General features: G+C 47.9%; 1 protein-coding gene across 2 annotated transcripts in view; it reads right to left on the bottom strand.

Moving 5' to 3' along the window:
• Window positions 1–20,084, bottom strand: part of TBC1D9 (TBC1 domain family member 9) — a 67,293-nt gene that overhangs the window by 6,713 nt on the left and 40,496 nt on the right. For both annotated transcript variants that reach the window (XM_037497877.2, XM_054689930.1), the window contains 12 exons: window positions 19,478–19,706; window positions 18,794–19,055; window positions 18,092–18,299; window positions 14,211–14,417; window positions 13,246–13,416; window positions 12,864–13,014; window positions 11,253–11,467; window positions 9,020–9,137; window positions 6,818–7,103; window positions 6,389–6,518; window positions 703–801; window positions 481–549 (listed from right to left, as the gene is read on the bottom strand). In XM_037497877.2, the coding sequence (XP_037353774.1) occupies window positions 481–549; window positions 703–801; window positions 6,389–6,518; window positions 6,818–7,103; window positions 9,020–9,137; window positions 11,253–11,467; window positions 12,864–13,014; window positions 13,246–13,416; window positions 14,211–14,417; window positions 18,092–18,299; window positions 18,794–19,055; window positions 19,478–19,706 (2,145 nt within the window). The remainder of the gene's footprint in view (window positions 1–480; window positions 550–702; window positions 802–6,388; window positions 6,519–6,817; window positions 7,104–9,019; window positions 9,138–11,252; window positions 11,468–12,863; window positions 13,015–13,245; window positions 13,417–14,210; window positions 14,418–18,091; window positions 18,300–18,793; window positions 19,056–19,477; window positions 19,707–20,084) is intronic.

Genomic DNA, 20,084 nt, shown 5'->3' with positions numbered 1-20,084 from the left:
TTACTAACACGGTATTTCTTATTTAGGATAAGATTGGTATAGGCAGAATTATGAAGTGGAAATCACAGAAATCTAACCAATTAGGTTTTTCCTTAGACATTTGAACAGCTTTATTCTTATTCTAACTACATATCTCCTTTTAAGGCTGTGTTGCAGCTTAACACAGGCAATTACAATTTGCCAGAGTTTCAGGCAGAATTTAAACTTGATTGACATCATTCTGATGTGTATTATAAAGTCACGTTTTCCAGGAAAACAGCTAAAAATACGATATGGAGTAGAAGAGACTTAGGACGTCAACTCCAGTGACCTATGATCATGTTTATTTTTCATATTACACACCCACTGGTGTGCCCAGCCCCATCTTCCCATTATGTGTGCTGAAGTAAGTGTGATCCCTTACCAACCAACCAGACACAAAAATTGGATTATTAACCTGAACTCACTCCTGAATCTATACAAATCTACTTCAAAACTCACCTTAAAAAGAGCATAGAGTTCTTCTAACTCATCGATGGAAAAGGAAGTTTCTGTCACAATGGTTCGTACCTACAGAGAGACAAACACGATGAAGTTCACAGACTCAAAGGTCCCTATCACGAAAGTTCCTGATTTTCTTCTTTTAAATCTTCGGTCTGTCCAGCAGGAGTTGGGATGGGCGTGAGGAAGGAGGAGGGACCCGGTGCCACTTCTTGGACTCACCACGTTGCGCTTCGTGGTGTCCTCCAGGCTCTGGATCACCTTCAGCCTCTGCTTGAACCGCATCTGCTCGATCAGATCTGCCCGGATAGTTCCAAACTTCTGGAAAGGAGCAACACCGGCTTATCTGAGAAGGCTGCTATTGCACCCAGGGATGTGTCCATAGGATTGACAGAGACACAATCCAGACATGAGGAGCTTCCTGTCACAGGAGCAGACGTCCTACAATCGCCTTTGTTCCCACAGGAACTTTATGTAAAGCCATTTAACAACCGTAAGTAACAGGAAATTCTCATGTTTGCTGGTGGCTGAACTGCACTCAAAGTCATCCATGAGTCTCCCTCAAATCAATAGTTCATGGGGAGAAGAAATGTTACCTAAGGCTTTAAAGGCCATTTGGGTACGGAAGAACAGTGCCGTTATGGAAGAATTTTCTAAAAGGAAGTATCATAGGCTAACGATTAGACGGGGAGGTTGGGGGAACACTGGTGTGAGGCTCCCCGCCTTGGTCTCTGGCTCCATAGCATCTGTGCTGGTCAAGAACCCACGCTGTGTGTCTCCGAATGGCAGACCTGTGGGCTGGGATCTGTTCACACGCCAACATGACTAGTGCTGCCTGAATGTCTGTTCAGCTGAATTCGGAAAGACAAAGGAATCTTCCAGTCTGAAGGTAGAACAAGAATATGGAAGAGTTTACATATCTTGGTGATGCAGGAGCAAAATGAATAAATTCTGCTCAAAGCATGAGACTTAAACCTGTAAGAGTAATGATGCAATGGAAAGTTCACTTAAGGGGTAAAGGAAGAGTTGGTGGACAGAGTCAAGTGTTGGAAAGGGTATGGTACAACCAGACTCTCACATGCCGCTGCTCAAAATATCCTGTGGTCAGCCATCTTGGAAAGCTGTCTGGCAGTATCTAGTACATCTGAACAGATACATACCTATTACCCAGATATTCCTCTCCTAAGGTATGCCTCAAAGAAAAGTGTGCATATTTTTATTTATTTTTTTAAAGATTTATTTATTTATACAAGAACTGGGGCACAGTCAGAGGCACAGAAGGGTAAGAGAATTCACCAGAGACAGAGTGGGGAGCAGAACAGGCAGACAGACCAAAGTACACTGCTGAGGGGAGCAGTGGGTGAGACAGAAGAGGTCTGCCATGCCATGTGGGCATCTCCCTGGCCGGCTGGGAATCGAACTGGCACTGCAGAGGCTGTGGACAGCTTCACAGCACTGCGCTCAACCCGCTGTGCCACTGGGGAGGCCCGTGTATATTTTTAAAGAAAGACATATGCAAGGATATTCACAGTGACACCATGAGCCCAAAACAAGAGCCCACTCAAATGTTCCTACACTGTAGGTGAATAAATGGTGACCTTATCCCACAGGAATTTATTATGCAGCAATAAAAGTGAACAACATGGAGAAATCTCGTAATCACAACACCGAGCAAAATAAGCCAGAACTGGATAGCGCATCCTGTATAATTCCACTTTTATGAAGTTCAAAAACAGGTGAAATAAGTTGATGGCGTTAACATTCAGGAGACAGGGGCAGAGAGGACGCATCACACGGGCCCGAGCCCCGGCGCCCCCTCTGCCTGGGGTGCTTTTCTCTTCCCTCAGACCCCCTGTGTTGGCGCCTGTGGGCCGCTTGTATCTGTTACCTGTTGCTCTACAGCAACGTAAACCTTCAGAGCCGGGGAGGGGCAGAACAGCTCCTGGCCACCCTCTCTTGCTGTTTCCTTCTTACTTGAATTTACTGTTACCTTTCCTTTGGTTTTTACTTATCATCACCCATTACCCCCTATGAGGGCAGAGACACTGCCCACATGCTGAGGACTGTGCTGATTCATGCTAAGTGCAGATGTTTGCCAGGCACACAGAATCCCCACAGTAACCCAGGAGGTAAGTGCTCCTCTCATCTCACTTCAGGGATGAGGCAATAGAAATTTCACAGAATCACTGACTTGTCCAAGTGCACAGAGGCGGTGGTGGCAAAAGCGGGGTGCTGAGTTAGAGCCTGCAGAAGGAGTCGCACGCCTGGGAGGTGCCCAGCAGCTGGGCTCTGACCTCCAGCAGGACACACAGTCTGCATTTTTTTTTTTTGAGGGATGAATAAATGCTTTAAAAATTAAAACAGGAAATCCAAGCTGTAGATTAGCAAAAGCTATCATGCCCCAATGCCTTTTCTTTCAAGGACACAAGAAGAAAGTGTTTATAAGTAAAATAATGTGGTGTTAAGGATTTTATTTAAAATATTTCAGAAAAAAAAGGTAGATGAAATAGAGATCATGAAAATGCTGCTCACTGTTGGGACTGGGTGTTGAGTGACTAGAAATACATTACATCATCTTTCTGACTTGCACAGTGCTTGAAATTATCTATACGTTAAAAAGAAAGAAAAACACGTCAAGTGCTGATTGCATCCCCAGGGCCAAGTGTGAGGTCTGGCGGAGACAGACACGCATCGCATCTTAAAGACTTTCTGAACAAGTGAACAGAGGCTGTTTCTTGGGCCTTCCCCACCGGCACCACCCCGCAGCTCTCCACGAGACTTCTGCCCCCACGGCCATCTACTGCGCGGGAGCTGAAATAATGCAGTGAAGGAAAATCCTCCACTTGCATTGGCTGCTGGGAGCCTTGCCGAGTGATGGGTGGTCTCGAGGCGGCCACCTCCCGGCCTCCACTGGGTCAACTGACCTCGTGCACATGTCCACCTACCCTCCTGTCTCCACGCGACCCAGACAAGCTCAGGTGCTGGCTTTATCACTAGGAGATCTTATTTGCACCCTAACTCTCACTTTCAAGCTGCATGGTTTGAAACAACTAGTTGCTTCACCTCTTTTCGCTTATGTTTTCACCCTCATGTGGGTCCACAGTTACCTGGTGGCAAAGCCCACAACACCCTCCCCACCCGGGGGCGCACCCAATGAGAAGAAGTGGCTGCAGCGTCCTGCAAGGCCTGCGCCCTCTGGGAGGCCACCTCGTTCCAGGAGTCTGACCTGAAGGCGACTCTGGCCTCTATGTCTGCGGCACCGCAGTCTCACATTTAGGAGCCACACCTAGAAAATTGGCTACACTGCGCCCTTCAGCAGGGACTTGAGAGCAATTACAAGGCACAAAATTTCCCCATGCAGCATTTATGAATGAAGATGTCATTTCTACTCCCCAGGCACAATCTGAACAATGCTAGGGAGCCCGTCGTGACCATATCGCAGAGCTAAATGTGCTTTCAGTCTTTTCCTACTTTTCTAGTTTCCTGGCTAATTATCTTAAGGCACAGGAGGAAACACACTGCCTGCTTCAGGATGCGGGTGTCACCCTCAGCCTGAGCCAGGCCGCTGTCAGCATCTGCAGAGGCTGACCCCATTATGCATCTAGGGCAGCGATTCTGAGTCCACCGGGTACCAGGATCACCTGGGGAACGTCAGAAAAATACTTGTTCTTGGGCCTCCCGCCAGAGGTTCAGATTAAATTGGTTTGGAATCGAGCCTAGGAATTTCTATTTCTAAAGGATTAGCTTTAAGAATTTTTTTTAAGTGATTTTAATGCACAGGCAGAATTGAGAACCACCAAGCAACTGGCTAGGAGGGGAGAAGACAGGCAGGCAGGACCTCCTACCTTTAGGCCGACCCGAGGCACTGGGCAGCTGCTGGACACTCAGGCGCAAGATAGCGACACTGCGCAGAGAAAGACGATAAAACAGTGGCACGGCAAGGCCAGTGATGATGCAGCAGGGGCCTAAGAAAAAGGTGCTGTCTTCCCACACACAGGAAGGAAACTGCTGCCGTGTCCAGTGATAGAATATTTGGCAGTCTAGGGCCCCCCGCTAGGGGTCAGCCGGACAGGACGCAGGTGGGGACCAGCCTTGGTCTGTCTCATTCTCTTCTTTTCCCCATTAAAAGTGGGCCAAGACCTGACCTCAGCACGCTGGTGGCCTATAAGCTGTCAAGGTCAAGCTCACTGTCCCAGGCGAAGCTGTATTACTTGGTCCAGAATTCTCTTAACAATAGGGGTTTCAGGGGGGTGCCTTTAGAAAAACAACAGTGGCAATGAGAACTACCGCCTTCAACAACATGAGTGCTTTTTTGTGGAGAAATCATCATCCAAAATTGCTGACAAAGTAGTATCTACAAGTCCCGAGGCCACAATTTTTTTTTTTTAAATGCATTATGATAACCATTTTCCAGACTGGAGTGAAGCAGCTCCCCTGAATCTCCACTACTGGAAATATAAACTGGGACAATCTTTATGGAAATTGCCTCGTGTGTGCTAGGAGCTTGGAATTAATTCATCCTTTGACCTATTGCTGTAAATCAATCCTAAGAAGGGCTCCGAGAGAATCATCAGAGATGCGAGTGTGTACAAGCTTATCATGTAACAGCGCGATATTGTGTATCTCACGTATGTAAAGTAAGTCTGCCGCAAAATCCTGAAAATTTGAAAGCAAACAAAACAAACACCCAACAAAAGGAGACCAGTTACATAAATTTTGATACTCATTAAAGAAGAATATTAAGAATCTATTAAAATCATGTCTTCAAACTATGTAATATATCAGAGAATGCTTGGGGTATATTTTAAGTAAAAATGGAATGTTACAAAGCACTTTTACAGTGGGAACTTTCTAACTACATAGCGCCAATATGAAAGCATACTTGAGGGAAATATGGTGAACTGTTCATAGGATACAATTTGCTTTTTCTTTGTATTTTTTCCCTTTCTACATTTTCAATAATAAACATTTTTAGTGTTTTGTGATTCCAAAACACTAAAAATGTTTGGTCCTCAGTATACACGGAGCAACAGCCAATTACCAGTCTTTCTGCCTTTACAAGCTCAGGACACACATTCCTGCAAAGGTTTCTGGATCCGAACCATTTTTTACAAAACACCAAAATTTTGGTTCCAAGAGTGACTTTTTGACCTCAGCCACCCCCCCAACCCCTCCCCATCCCCCCACCCCCGCCCTTATCCAGGCTGCTGCTAGCTGGGACGCTGACATCACCAGTCATCCCATCCCACCAGATCTGGGCTGGGATCCCACCCGATCTGGGCTGGGCAGCGCATGTCCCAGCTGGGTACCCATACATCTGCCTTTCCCGCCACGATCATGTCTGTAAAAGTTTGCAGAGCCAAGGACCAGGAAATGAAGAAATGGAGACGTTCTGGGGGCCCCAGAAACCACACATGCTATGGGTCCACAGCATCTAGTTCTGGTTTGGGGTTCGGCAGCCAGCACTTTATGAGGACTCCGGGACACTGGCTTTCCTCGAGTGCAGTAGAGGGGAACCCCGGGTCTTGGACAGAAGAGGACTGGCTGGTCTACTTTAGAGGGACCTGAGGACTGGGCGTGGGAACAGGAAGAGGATGGATTCCCCAGGCCTGCTCTCAAGAGCCCCTCCTTTACCCCAGAGTTGAACCTGAGCTTCTACTCAATCAGGCTACAGAGTGAGCACAGCCAAGGACCAGCGGCCAGCGTTTGCCTGCCATCCGTGCGGTGGCCCGAGCCTCATTCAGTGTCCAGCTCTGGAGCCCGCAGCTGCTCGTCTCGGCCACCAGTCCTCAGGGGGAGGAGGAAGCAGACGCACCTATAGGTTGGCCTTGGCAGCGTGTGGACACGGCCGCTGGCCCTTCATTCACGCCTGGACTGCCCTCATGCTCAGCCAGGAAGTAGCACCTACCTCGTAGGAGGTTCTGATGAGCCTGAAGATGTCCACCTCGGGGTAGGGCTCCACGTCGTCGCTGAGCAGGGAGTGCAGGTGGGGGATGGGCGGCAGCGTGCTGTCTTTGTTGGTCACACTGTCCAGGTACCTGGAGACCAGGGCATGGACCACAAGTCACCGGAGGCGAGTCTGGCGCCCTCCCCTTACAGCCTCCACCCAGCTCCTGCAAGCTCGGCGCCTTACAGCCAAAGACAAGAATCTCCTTCAGCTCGGAATGAAAATCCTTCAACCTCTAAAGATACGGCCCATGAAAATAAATCTTCAGGCTCGAGAGAATCGGGCATCATCATCCCCGTCAGCCCACTAAGACTCACAAACCCAAGGGGAAGGTGGGTGTGAGCACACAGGAAGACCCCAAAACACTTTCAGAGTGAGGCTGCACCCCACCTTCCCAGGACGGTCATGGCCTCTCCATCATCCTTGCAGTTCAGCAGCTTGTCCACGTTGGCATCCAGCACGGCCAGAGCCAGCTGGAAGATCACTTTGATTCCTTCATAGAAGAAACAGTCGACGACCACGACTGCGCTCTCGAAGGGCATCACGCTGAGGAACAGGGTGAGGAACCAGGACAGGGAGATGGTGGAGATCACGCCCAGGTCCTGCATGCAGTCGTACAGCTGCGGGACGTAGTCTCGCGCCAGCTCCTCGAAGACGCCCTGGTCCACCAGCGCACCTGCGGCACACCAGGGACATCAGCTGGTTCCGCCTGCCCACGACCCAGGCCGGCCTGGCCCCGCCCCCCAGTTCCTCCAGTTTCCCCAGTTCCCGGCTGGCCCAGGCGAGCGGCCGCCAGATATGCTCGGAGTGTGTGTCTCAGCAGCTCCCTTTCTTGCAAACTCTTATTTTAAAAAATCGATCTTCTGGATACATGGTCTCCACGTGCAAATGGTTTTTTTTTTTTTTTTAAATAACTGTTTTATGAACTTAGAAGCATGTCAGCTGTACAGGTGTGATCACCTTACTGAAATTTCTGGAGACTATTGCCAGTGAATCCAAGTAGTGTACCAAGGTTTAGAAATAAAGACAATGTAAGAGGAAGGCAGAAAGTGCACCTTTTACTACACTGGCAATGAAAAGCTTGTCCTGCTGAAACGATGATCTGATTTAACATTTGAGGGATTGCAAGGAGGAACAGCATTGATTTGCTTAAATATCACAAGAGTGATTTGCTTTGTAATGAAACCTGCTCTGAAAAATACCTTAGAAATCTAGCTTTGGATGAACTTTCTCCTGTGTGTGCCACACAGCGCTTTTTTTTTTTGAATACTTCTGCTTTCCGTCTGTTTGGGTTCATGGTCGGTGTGCGTGGTGTGGCATGATGTGACGTGACAAGGAGTGATGCCACATCCAGTGCTCTAGAATTGTAAGGGGGAAAAGGATGTCCCAAAGCTAATTCCATATAGGCTTTGTGGACTCCATCCCCACCCCAGGCCAAAGCCAAAGACACTGGGAACTCCAAATCCCATCACCACCAAAGGGAAGGTGGCTGGGACCTGAGGGTGGGGTTAAGCAGCCAGGTGGATATAAAAGGCAGACACGTGGGCTTTGGGGATCCCCCATTTTTGGCTCTCTGCCAGCTCGCAGCGTCCTGCCAGCTCTGAGAGTGACTTTGGGTTTCCAGGTCGGCGGATCGGGTAGGACGCATTAAAGACTTTATTTCCCTATTTTCTCCCTGAGTTGTACATTTTCCTTATTTCCTTTCCTCTTGTAAATAAACCTTTTATTAACCCTTTTGTGTGTGTCTGTAGTAGAGTATTCATAAGTCCCTCTAAAGCGCGCGGGTGAGGACCCACAGCCAGGAACCCGTTTTAATATCGGGGTTGCTCTATAACAGAATCACCTCTGTAACAGTGACACCTGTGCATCCTCTTCCACGCCATGGGTCTCCTTTGTATACAGTCTATTTATTCAAACCCTCTGTGAACACACTGTTGACAGAATGTTTACAGGGACCTGGCTTCTGAGGCCCCCGACCCGGGTCTAGCAGCTGGAGAGCAAAACCGTCTGTATAGACTTGAACTCAGAACAGGCTAGGCCTTGTTCTGTGAAGCAGCCAAGCAAAACTATGCCACCTGAGAGTAAATCAACCTTTCAACCTCCACTGAAGACCAAGGAACCAATAAATACAGAAGTTAGGGGGTACCCGGCCTTTGCTTTCTCTAGAAATTAGGGACAAGATTAGGTCATGGCATCTGCCTTTCTTTGGGGATAGATAACACCAACACATCTTTAGATAACTTTGGAAATTGAAAGCTCTACACCTACAGATGAAAAACAGAAGCTCTCCCAACCCCCCTGAAATAATTACATTTTTTGAGATAATGATTTATTGTTCCTAGCTATATAAACTGAACTCAAATGCGTATTTGCTGGAATAGTTTGCAGAGTAAAATTTGCTGAATCCTCACTTTGAATGTCTAATAAACTTTTTATCTAAGATCACTGAAACTTTTTTCTCAGTCTTCCATTTTGGACAAATGGAAGTCTGAAGCACCAGTGGTGACTGGGAATGGTGTGTCAGCAGCTATGGGGGCTCCAGAAACGTCCCCGGTGAGGTGTGGGCTAACACGTGAGCTGCACCCCACCTACCCACGACCCTGGTGTTGTAGTAGTCGGGAAGCATGCGTTCACACAGCGCCACCAGCAGCCAGAAAGCCTCCTCTTCTTTGGCATAAAGCAGCAGCACTGATGTGACAATATTCATGGCCTAAAAAAATGAAAGAGGATGTTCCCAAGTAAGTTTTAACCTATATGCAATTGTCTTAGTCTGAAACAAGAGGGCTGAATTATTCTCACAGGGTCAGCAAACTTCTGTAGAAGACCACATGATAAATACGTAAAGGCTTTGCAAGCCACACCCACATATTTTTCCGAGTTTTGTTTTGTTTATAATTTTTTTTTAAAGATTTATTTATTTATATAAGCACTGGGGTACAGGCCAGAGGTGCGGGAGGGTGCGAGAATTCACCAGACAGAGCGGGGAGCAGAACAGGCTAAAAGTACACTGCTGAGGGGAGCAGCAGGCTAGACAGGAGTGGTCTGCTGCGCCATGTGGGAATCTCCCTGGCTGGCTGGTAATTGAACCCATGCTGCAGAGGCTGTGGACAGCTTCACAGCGCCTTGCTCAACCTGCTGCGCCACCAGGGAGGCCCTGTTAATAATGTTTTAAAGATGTAAAACCTCTTCATTCTGTAACTGTTAAGGGTCTTCCTGAAGCCCTAAATTCACCAAGAACTGAACTCTGCCTCCAGGCTAACGCTAAAACTTGGCCCAAAAGCCTTTGTTTGGCAAAGCTTTGAACCTGCCCAAATCTAGATGTTTTTAATCCTTAACTCAGTGAAGTAAATCTTTTCTTTTTAACCCTCCATGAGGGTTTCTATAACCAAGTACCTGTGGCTTGAGGCTCATTCAGAGAACAAAGAAGCCTTTCAAAGGTGGAGCCCTCGCCCATTATTTTGTCTGGATAAGGATGGCCAGTGATAAGTAACAGAGATTGAACTTCTAAAGCAACTACTTTATTAAAAGATAATATCAGATAGCTCCTAACCACTCATGGCTCAACTACTTTAACAGTCCTATTAATTAAAAAGATGAAGATCAAAAGATAAATGTTAACTCCATTACAGTAGAAGTCAACTAGCTCCTGGATTTTGTTTGATCTTGTAGAAACCAGTAACTGTTCATCAGACTTCTACAATGGAAATGTCAAACAAGAGTTTTGTTCTAACAGGCTCCTTATGTTTGCCTTAGTATTTTCCCAAGTGCAATCATTATTAAAGTCCTGCTTGAGGAGTACCCTGCTGGTTCTAGCAGATATTAATGATCATGGGGCGCTGCTTAGTCATTCCATCCAGGTAAGTTTCTGACGGTCTGTTTGTAAGAGGCTCTAGACTGACTAAGAACTGAGGGGGACACCCTGGTAGCAAGTTTCATAGGATTTAAATGCTGGTTACAAGAGATAGAATAAAGATGCAAAGGTTAATTTATCAATTTGGGGGTATGTTTAATTAAGTGCTAACAAAGAGATAAAAGAATCTGGTACAGGAGACCAACACCATGTGTGTACATGTGTGTTCACATGTGCACACGTATGCCTGTGTGTTTGTGTGTGTGTGTACAGAGTTCAGTCTGTTTCAGCTTTTAGATGGATAGTGAGGGAGCCTTCTCTGATTATGTGGCCTTTAAATGTTAGTATCCTAAATTGTAGTGTAAGTACTTTTACTACAAGAGATCCTTTTGGTTGGTATATATTGCAAACACTTTTTACACTGAATTAAATATTTATTGTGATGTATCTAGAATTATAACCATCGCATACAAAAGCTCCAATCCCAAGGATATTATTGCTCAGGAGGATGCAAAGCAGAAGCACTGGAGCAGCTGGAATCCCGAGCTAAGGCCAGTGCTCAGACCGGCTCTCTATTACCCAGAGTGGTGGAAGTGACTTTAAGGTCCCCAGTGGTGGAAGTGACCTGCATGGTGGTGGGCTAAGGAACCTCATCTCCTGGCCCCCCGGCAGTGTGGTGGTTCTCAGCCCTGGAGATTTCTCTACCCACAGACATCGTAACACCAACAGGTGCTGTCGGCTGTCATAGTCCAGAGGTCTTACTGGCATTTAGTGTGTAGATGCTGTGAAGCATGTTATCAAGCAGGGATGTCATGGAGCACCCTGCACCCTACAGCCGGTCAGCCGCGCACAAAGAATCACCAGCCACAACGTCGATCGTGCAGCAATAGTTAGGCTAACCACAAAGCCTTTCTCCTCGTTATTAACTGGTTAAGAAAATAATTGTTCTAAGTATTAACCACCTGTGACATTTACCTGGCAATACCCTATGTTGGGGTTTCGAAAAGCATAAGCGGTTAGGACTCTCCGCAGAGCCGCGATGCCCATCTCATTCTGGAAGGCTGGGTGTTCTGGGAGGGAACGGTGCAGATCCCGCTCAATCTCCTCAGTGGCGAGATTGTACTTCCCCATGGACTTCTCCACAAGGTCCTCATAGTACCCAGGGTGCGTGGCCTTCTCATTGATGGCACCTGGGAAATACCCAACAGATACAATGTCAACAGGTTGGAAGCTGAATTTTCATGAAGACAGGAAGCAAGTATTGGGCTGGGTGTGGGGAGGAGGCAGCCCTGGTGCACTGCTTGGGAATGTTAAACCCTGCAGTCACCTTGGAAAACAGGGTGGAAAGTCCCTAAAAAATTAAGACCAGAAACGCCATATGCTAGAACTATCCCTGGCATTTATCTGACGAATATTAAAAACATCAACTTGAAGAGACATAAGCTCCCCCATAGTCACTGCAGCACTATGTACAGCGGCCAAGAGCTGGAGACAACCTAAAAGTGCCCACCTAAGGATGAGTGGATAAAGACGACGCCGTGCACAGGGGGATGCTACTCGGCTATTAAAAAAAAAGACGAGACCCACCATTTGCAGCAAATGGATGGCCCTGGAGGGATGATGAAGTGAAGTAAGTCAGATGGAGGAAGACAAGCACCCTATGATTTCATTCACTTGTGGGAAGATAAAGAAAATAAATGAGGGTCTCCCCGGTGGCGCAGCGGCTGAGCACTGGGCTGCAAAGCTGCCGGCAGCCTCTGCAGCGCCGGTTCGATCCCCGGCCATTGGCAAGGGTCCCACATGGCACGCAGACCTCTCCTGCCGCCCGCTGCTCCCCTCAGCAGTGTATTTCATCAGTCTGCCTGTTCTGTTTCCCGCTCTGGCTCTGGGGAATTCTCTCACCCTCCCGTGCTTCTGACCAGTACCCAGTGCTTGTATAAATAAATAAAATAAATCTTTAAAAAAAAAAAAAGTTACTAAAAAAAAAAAAAAAGAAAACAAATGAGCAAATTAAACAAAAGCCCTCATGCTACAAGGACAACATAAGGGTCACCAGACGGGGGCCGTGTACAGGGGTCACCTGCATGCAGGGAGCCAGAGCTGAGCTGGCAAATACAAGGGAGTGTCTACAGGTGCTGGGGCAGACGGCTGCACACTGGAAGCCCATGTAATGTTAAAAACCAATGTGACTCCAGAAGGGGAGCCCTGACCTTGGTCTGCACCCACAACGTGCTGACTGGGGCTCCCTACACTCCTCTCAGCCGAGAGACACTCGCGGGTTGACAGTGGCGTCCCAGGAGGCACTATCGGGCACCTTGCAAGCCCGGTGGGAGGCATGGGACCCCGTGCCTCCTGCTCTCTTTCACTCCAGAGCAAGCAGCTATTAAAAAACCTCCTAAGGACAGATTTCCAGGCCCAACACTGTTCCCAGGGACTTCCACGGTCCATCCGGAGAGGCAGGGAACCAGGCAGGGCCGAGCGAGCCTGCCCCAGCAACACTGGCCCGGAGGGGCGAGTTGGCTCCGGGTTGGGGGTGCGTGTATGAGGAAGCAGGGGCTGCACACCTGGAGCCGTCACCCGCCGTACCTGAGAGCAGCAGCCAGAGCTCCCCCCGCATACTCTCGGGGATACCCTTCAGCACCAGGTCCCGAGTTTTCTCCGTGCGGTACATGCAGACCCCTTGCCCGTACTCGGCGAAGTGTATCTTCCAGGCTTGCTCTTTCAAAAACTCTTTGGCCTGAAAAAGAGAACACAACACCACTTTATAGAAAGTCATGGCACCTTCATGTGTGTTATGTTAAATGTGCCTGTGGTGTATGCCTGTGGTGTATGTACACCGGGGTGCTCGGAGGATGGTGAGAAGTTCCAGGAGAAGCAGAACAAGCCCCCCAGTGACTGGCGTGGCTATGTTCTGGAAAGATCTCGGGAAAACAGGAAACTCAGCTTTTCTGGAGCAGGAGGCACCCACCAGTTTCGGGTTGAACTCCTCGGGGGACCGCCGCCGGTACATGGTCATCAGCGTCTGCGTGGCCGTGGGGATGCTGTCGCCGTTCAGGTTGAAGGGGCGCTCTCCGTCGGCCTCAGAGCCCGTGCTTCTCTGGGGGCTGGAGGACACCAGGCTGCTGGGCCGAGAGTACACCTAGGAGGCACAGGGACAAGGTGGAGGTGAGTAGGGACCGACAGGGTCCCACCAGTGCTGGGGCGTGGCTCCAGGGGTGTCCTGCAGGGCCCGACGTGCCAGGGTCCCAGCCACACCAGAGCTGCAAAACTCAAAAATAAGTTTCCTCTGCATTTTAGATGCATTTTTGCAAACACAATGGTTGACCATTTGCTCTTCTGAGGAAGACCCCTTCAAAGTGCATCAAGATTAAATCAGCTGCTTAAGGGACCACCTCTGTCATCTCCTCTTTAGCTTCTGGCACCTCAAAAATGCCCGCATGGGCTTGTAACAGGTGGGCAGGGGCATCAAGTGGGAGCTCACCATCTCTACAGTGTATTTTAGCTGCCAGGAGCTGGCGCTATTGCTGGAGCTGTTCACGTATGTTCTGGGCTCCAGTTTCCTGGAATATTTGCTCTAGGAGAAGGCCTGGTTCTACAGGGAGGTAAGATGTACTTCATCATCGGAAGTACGTCAGGTATGAGACTTTATTTAGTGACCTTTGTACCACTCCCCATAATGTCACCATAGGAATCGGAGTCGCTGGATGCATCTTCTGGACACTTAATTTCACTTAATTTCTTCAAGTGCGGAATTTCAAGGGTAGACCAGATGATGCATATGGCCCCAAATATAAACTCCCTGAGATTTAAATGAACTGTCACCTAGGGCATCACAGTAGGTGGCTGCAAAGGTCAAAGATCAAACAAAAGGAACTGGAGGTGATCTCTTGGGGCAGGAACCAGTAAAGCCCCACGCCCAGGGTCTTCACCGACCTCGTCGTCTGAGCTATTGTAGCTTCCCGCCAGCTCTCTGTCCGAGTATATCCTGGAGGTTGTCTGCTGCAGGAAATCTGAGATCCTCTGCACCAGAAAGTCTCTGTCTTTCAGGTTGGCAAATAGGAAGGTCATCTTGTTCCTGGTGCTGATGGACAGGGGGCTGGGCAGCACGCTGGAGCTGTCGGCCTTTTCTACAATCGTCACCTGCAGAGAACAGGAAAAAAAGAGGCTTACTTCCCACCCAGGGGTGGCCCCAAGGCTGCCTCTGAGCACCTGTCTCTGTTTTCCAGTCACTACCCACCTCTTATTGAGGCAAATGGCAATTCTATGATTCTGTTCCCATAAAACAGTTCATAACAAATCAAACTGGGCTCGTACCAGAAACTGGCATCGTCTTGCTGGGCTTTCCCAATCATTAGTTCGAACCTGGGAGATGTTTCTCCCCCCGGGAGGCATTTGTGGGCATCGAGAGGTGCTTGTTGGAGGGGACCACTGGCACCTGGTAGGTGGAGGCCAGGGACACTGTCAGACAACCCCACGCCAGTCCCCAACAAGCTCCGGCCCGACACGCCACAGAGCCCAGACAGAGGGACCGGCTGGGAAGGTAATCCGTTGATTTTCATTAAAACTTCATGGAGCCACAAGCGAGATCTATCACTGAGACATCACCCACAAGAGACAGAAAATACCCAAGGTTGGTGAAAACCAAGTTTCAAGATAGGCGGTCTTCAAAACACCACCGACCCTCAAGTCTCACGAGTGTGCAGGGCACGATCCCTTCACCTCTAACCACTTTAAAGATTTGAAGGTGCCATTCCTGAATAGGTGCAAACAGCTGAGCTGCAACCCCACACTGGCTGCTAGTGTGTGCGTGTGTGTGTCTACCATATCGGGAGAGAAGTAGGGGGTGACATCTACTTTACCTCTGAAGACACCTATTTGGTGGGTTATAATAGGATTTGTACCCACGGATACTAAGATTAAATGCATTCCGGCTTTTCTTTAGCCCGTTAGGAAAAAAGCCTCAAGGTGGCCCTAGATAAATGTTCCTTTGCCCTTAACTCTAACTCTGTCAGAGTTAGGTTTCTTTTCCCCTCTGCACATTCACCTGCAAGCTGTCTAGATAGGGTCAACTCTACCCTGTGTTCATCAGCATTTGCTTGTGACATATATTTCCTCCAAAGCTGAACTTTAAAAATATCACCCCTCAAGACTCAGACGCTTATAGGAGCTGCCTAAGAGGTTGTGCAGCCCCCAGTGCACACAGGAGTGGCTGGGGCCCATAAAGAGGGAGATTGCAGGGTCTGCCATCTATATTTTATTTCTATATTGTAATTCATTGTATATATACACTTATAAAGGAATCTGCTGAGATGCCTGGAGCAGTGCATACAAACTTTTTCACAAAGATAGCAAGTGATACAGAAAAAAAAAGTTATCATTAAAAGGGTTTCCCCATTACATGTAAGACATTACACACTTCCGATAGTTTAGCCATGCTGAAATACACACTGTTAATGTTCTGGTACATTTCCTTGCAGACATTTTCTATACCTACTTAAAAAAAAAAAGACTGATACAAACTCATTGTTCACAACACATTTTTTCCTGATTCTTTTGGTCACCTGGGACTAAATGACAAATGCCAAGGGTTGAGGTCACTGCCTGAAACACAGATGGCCTTGAGAGTCCAGATGAAGTCAAGCAAGTGTCCTTTATCCTTTATCCCGCTGACAGCGAAGACAGAAACAAGAGCCTCCCGCGTGCAACCTGCAGATGCTCACTGGCTCTGAGATGACCTTCCTGTGCCAGGTGAGCTGGGGCCAGATGCTGTCCCCTCAGCTTTGTGCCTTTGGGAAGGGGTAACCCTTCACCCCACACACAATTTATTCCTCTACTGAGATAGCTTTTGTTATCAACTGGGTCATAAAATAGTTTAATCAAGCCTTGGGAGGCAATATGGAACACTTACAAGGTAAATTGTGCTGGGGGGTGGGGGGAGAGGCTTCTGGAATCTCTATCTAAGGAGGAATCTAATCCAATCTCTCCTCCTGCTTTGCAGCCTCTGTGATTCTTTAGATCTACACCCAATTCTGCATAAACACTGAGCATCCATCTCCTCTCCCTGGAGTCTCCTTGTGGAATATATGTTGACAGTCTTCAGTCAATACTTCAGCTTATTTTATTTTATTTTATGTGGACCAAACAATATTCTGTGAATATGTCCAAAGCAATGATCCACAACATATTTTCAAGCAGCTACAATGACAATGGAGATCATGACCGCAATTCAGTGAGTTAAGGCATGTGGTGGTGTCTCCCCACCCCCATGTGTGCCCACCTGTGTGTGCCCAAGTTGCTCACCTCCATGAAACATGCGTGGACCCTTGTAGCTGCCCAGCATAAGATAATCTCACAAGTGAACGGCCCTCCTATGTCTACAGTCTGGTGGGCCCAAGTCTGGGTCATCTACCATTTCAGAGCAGACACCTTCTTAGGCGATTTCCACTTCAGCTTTTGCAGATGCACAACAAACCCCCAGAGGATGTACATGGTTTCCTTTATTATTTTTATTGAGGTCATGCTGGTTTATGGCACTGACTGCATTCACTTTTAATAATTAAATAAAATAACAACTCCTAGTCTATACAACCCAGGTCCTTCCAAGATGGATGAAACCTCCCCACAGTGACCCCCGCCGAGCCTCAGCCTAACCAGCTCCCAGAGGCACCTGCGCGAGGACAGTCCACTCTGCCCAGATAGAGCCGGCGGAGGGTGGGGCCACCCAGGGTCTTTATCCTTCCCTAAAGGTAATAAAAATTACATTAGGGTTTTGCTTCTTCCATTAGTTGGGGTTAGGGCTCTACCATTAATATTCCTCAGCGATTCATCGGGTTCAGGGGAGCATTTCTTTAAAGCTGCCTCCTCCAACCACAACACGCTTCATTTCTCCATGTGGCTCCGCTCTGTCCCTCTTCCATCTACCCTGAAATAAGGCTCTGCCCCACCACCTCTTAGGGAAACCAACGGCCTCAGAGGGCTGAGCGTGCCCATCACCACTCCTCACCCCCTGGGCCACCACACTGCTGTACTGCAGATGGCAGCAGCTGACACCCCGCGGTGGGGAGCAGGAAAGCAGACGACAGGCCGGGGCGCTCTGCAACTAGCCCCCTGCACATCTGCGGAGCACGCTGCTCCCAGAATGGGTTTCCCGAGTGGCCGGGTGACTCTGCTATTATATTCGGGCAGGACTTAAAGAACAACATTCAGTTTAGTAACAGTCCATGCAAAGAAGGCAAATGGGTTGGAAAAGGTTACAAAATGCATTTCAGAGCCAAATGTACGAGCTGTTGAATTATCCTTTCCAGAACTCATCCCAACAACATATCTTGGCCTCAAAATGTGTCATAAACCAGTTAGTTCATCCTAGAAGATGAAAAACTAGATTTTTTCACTGCCTAACATTTTATATTCTTTTTGATCCAGTAATTCAATGTCTGAAAATTTATAATGTGAGGAAAGTTATACATACGACTGGAGGAAAACTGAAAACAATGCAAAGAGCCAACCCCGGCTAACTGAATAATCTCTCTATATGTTTACATCCATATAATTGTATATAAATGTGTACATATAATACAATTAATCAAATAATATGTAATCATGAAAACTTATATTGCAAAAGAATATTAAATAATATGTGAAAGATTTAATGTATATTCACTGGTAAGGGAGATAAGCAAAAAATAAAAATCCCCTGTGCTTGACAGCTCCATTATATAAATGACCTAAAGAAAGCAATAAAGAGGAAGCCATCCCTGGTTCACACAGAGACATACAGATCAACTCCAAAGACGCCCGCTCCCACTGGCACTCACCTCACGGAGTGGGATGATGAGGCTGCACAAGTTTTCCTCCTTGCTGGTAAAGCAGATGTAATTGGTGGAGACAAACATCTGTCCCAAAATGTGCATTTTGTTAAACGGGGTCCAGAGGGTGCAGTCTGTGTGGCCGTCCAGCTTTTCATCCTTGGGCAGCCGGAAGAGAGCGCGGTACCTCTCACTCTTTGCCCGGGCATCGAGGTCCCTGCAAGGCAATGACAACCCTATCAGGCCCGAGCAGGCTCTGGGGCCTTGCCAGATGTGCCCCCACCTTCCCATTTTCATCGGTGTCCATGCCCACCCTTGTGTCGAGACCCAGAAACGCGCGTGGACCCTTGTAGCTGCCCAGCATAAGTTAAATCTCACAAGTGGGGCCTCCCCTGGTGGTGCAGTGGTTGAGCGCTAGTCTGCAAAGCTGCCCGCAGCCTCTGCAGTGCCAGTTCGATCCCTGACCCCTGGCGAGGATTCCACATGGTGTGACAGACCGCTCCTGCCACGCCCATTGCTCCCCTCAGCAGTGTATTTCGTCAGTCTGCCTGTTCTGTTCCCCGCTCTGGCTCCGATGAATTCTCTCCCGTGCTTCTGACTGTACCCAGTGCTTGTATAAATAAATAAATAAATCTTTAAAAAAAAAAAATCTCACAAGCAAATGGTCCTCCTATGTCTACAGTCTGGAGGGCCCAAGTCTGGGTCACCTACCGTTTCAGAGCAGACACCTTCTTAGGCGATTTCCGCTTCAGCTTGGGCAGCGACCGGTCCTGCTCGAAGCCCTCGTTGTCCAGTAGCTGCCTCATGGCAATGTTGGCCAGCTGTTCCATCAGCTTGAAGGTCTCGTTGATGTTGAGAAACACGGAGAAGAAATGTTCGCTGGACCTTGTGCTCACTTTGATCACGTCGGGCAGAAGCAGCGTGGCGTTCTTCTCCAGCTGCGTGATGTCCACCCACCGGATCACCAGCTTGGCTGGCACAGGGAACAAGGCTGGGTCAAGGCCTGACCCGGGAAATCTCTTCCAGAGGCTGCCGCCTTACCACCCACCTACAACCTCACAGACTCACTGAGCTTGTGCACCCGTATTTATTATTGTTTTGTGTGCCAGTTTTAAGATTCAAATTCCGTCTACCACATCCTCTGTTCATAATTATTATGGATATAAGTCTATGCTTACTAAGCGAAAGATTCCTTTGGTGAATATTAATTGACCAAGTTTTTTCAGACAAATGTTAGACTGATCATTACTGAATTTACTTGGTTCACTAGTTCAAACACAGCGTTGAACCAGTCATCACTACAGATTTAGTCTTGATATTTTGATAGGATGTGCGAGTTCAGGGCAAAGTGTGTACACTTTGCAAAGCTTCCTTCTGAAATTCCAGGCCACTTACCTTCCCTCCCCATGAGAAAGGAGTAAAAGCAAAGGTGGTTAATACTGAGGTACATCCAACCCTGGCGGGGGACCTTCCCCTTCCAGTAGCTGCAGGAATAGTAGTTGACGAGTTTCTCTTCCTCGGGCATCCCAAACAGCCTGTGGAATTTCACAATCGCTTCTTTAAACTTCTCTGTGTCATCGTCTTCCTTCACGTCATTGATTTTGTTGTATTCTGCTATGATGCCCTAAGCAGGGATAAGACATGAAGCAGAAAATGGCCTTAATATGAACAGGCGACTTTCTTCTGCATATTGTGTTCAGTGGAAAGGGGAAAAAAAGTCTAAGGCTCAGCATTTAAAAAAATTTGTAAGTTATTTTCAAAGGCAACCCTCGAGTTCTAAACTAATACCAAGTAGGATTTGCATTCTAGAAGATTTTCAGTTAAACAACAGGGGTTTTATTATTTTTATTGGTGATAATCATGTATTATGTATTATGTTCACTGAGAATGAAGCCCATCGTTCTATTTCACAAATGAGATGTAAGGATGTTGCTACTTCCACTCCTTGCCCTGGCTCGTGCTGATAGAGTTTCCCTCGTGTCAACTGTGGCCATTCTGCAAC

The sequence above is a fragment of the Talpa occidentalis genome, unplaced genomic scaffold, assembly GCF_014898055.3.
Source record: "Talpa occidentalis isolate TD23 unplaced genomic scaffold, MPIMG_talOcc4v2.1 talOcc4.8, whole genome shotgun sequence".
Classification (NCBI taxonomy): domain Eukaryota; kingdom Metazoa; phylum Chordata; class Mammalia; order Eulipotyphla; family Talpidae; genus Talpa; species Talpa occidentalis.
Note: the sequence above shows the minus strand (reverse complement) of the source record. Positions and strands in the feature narration are given on the sequence as shown.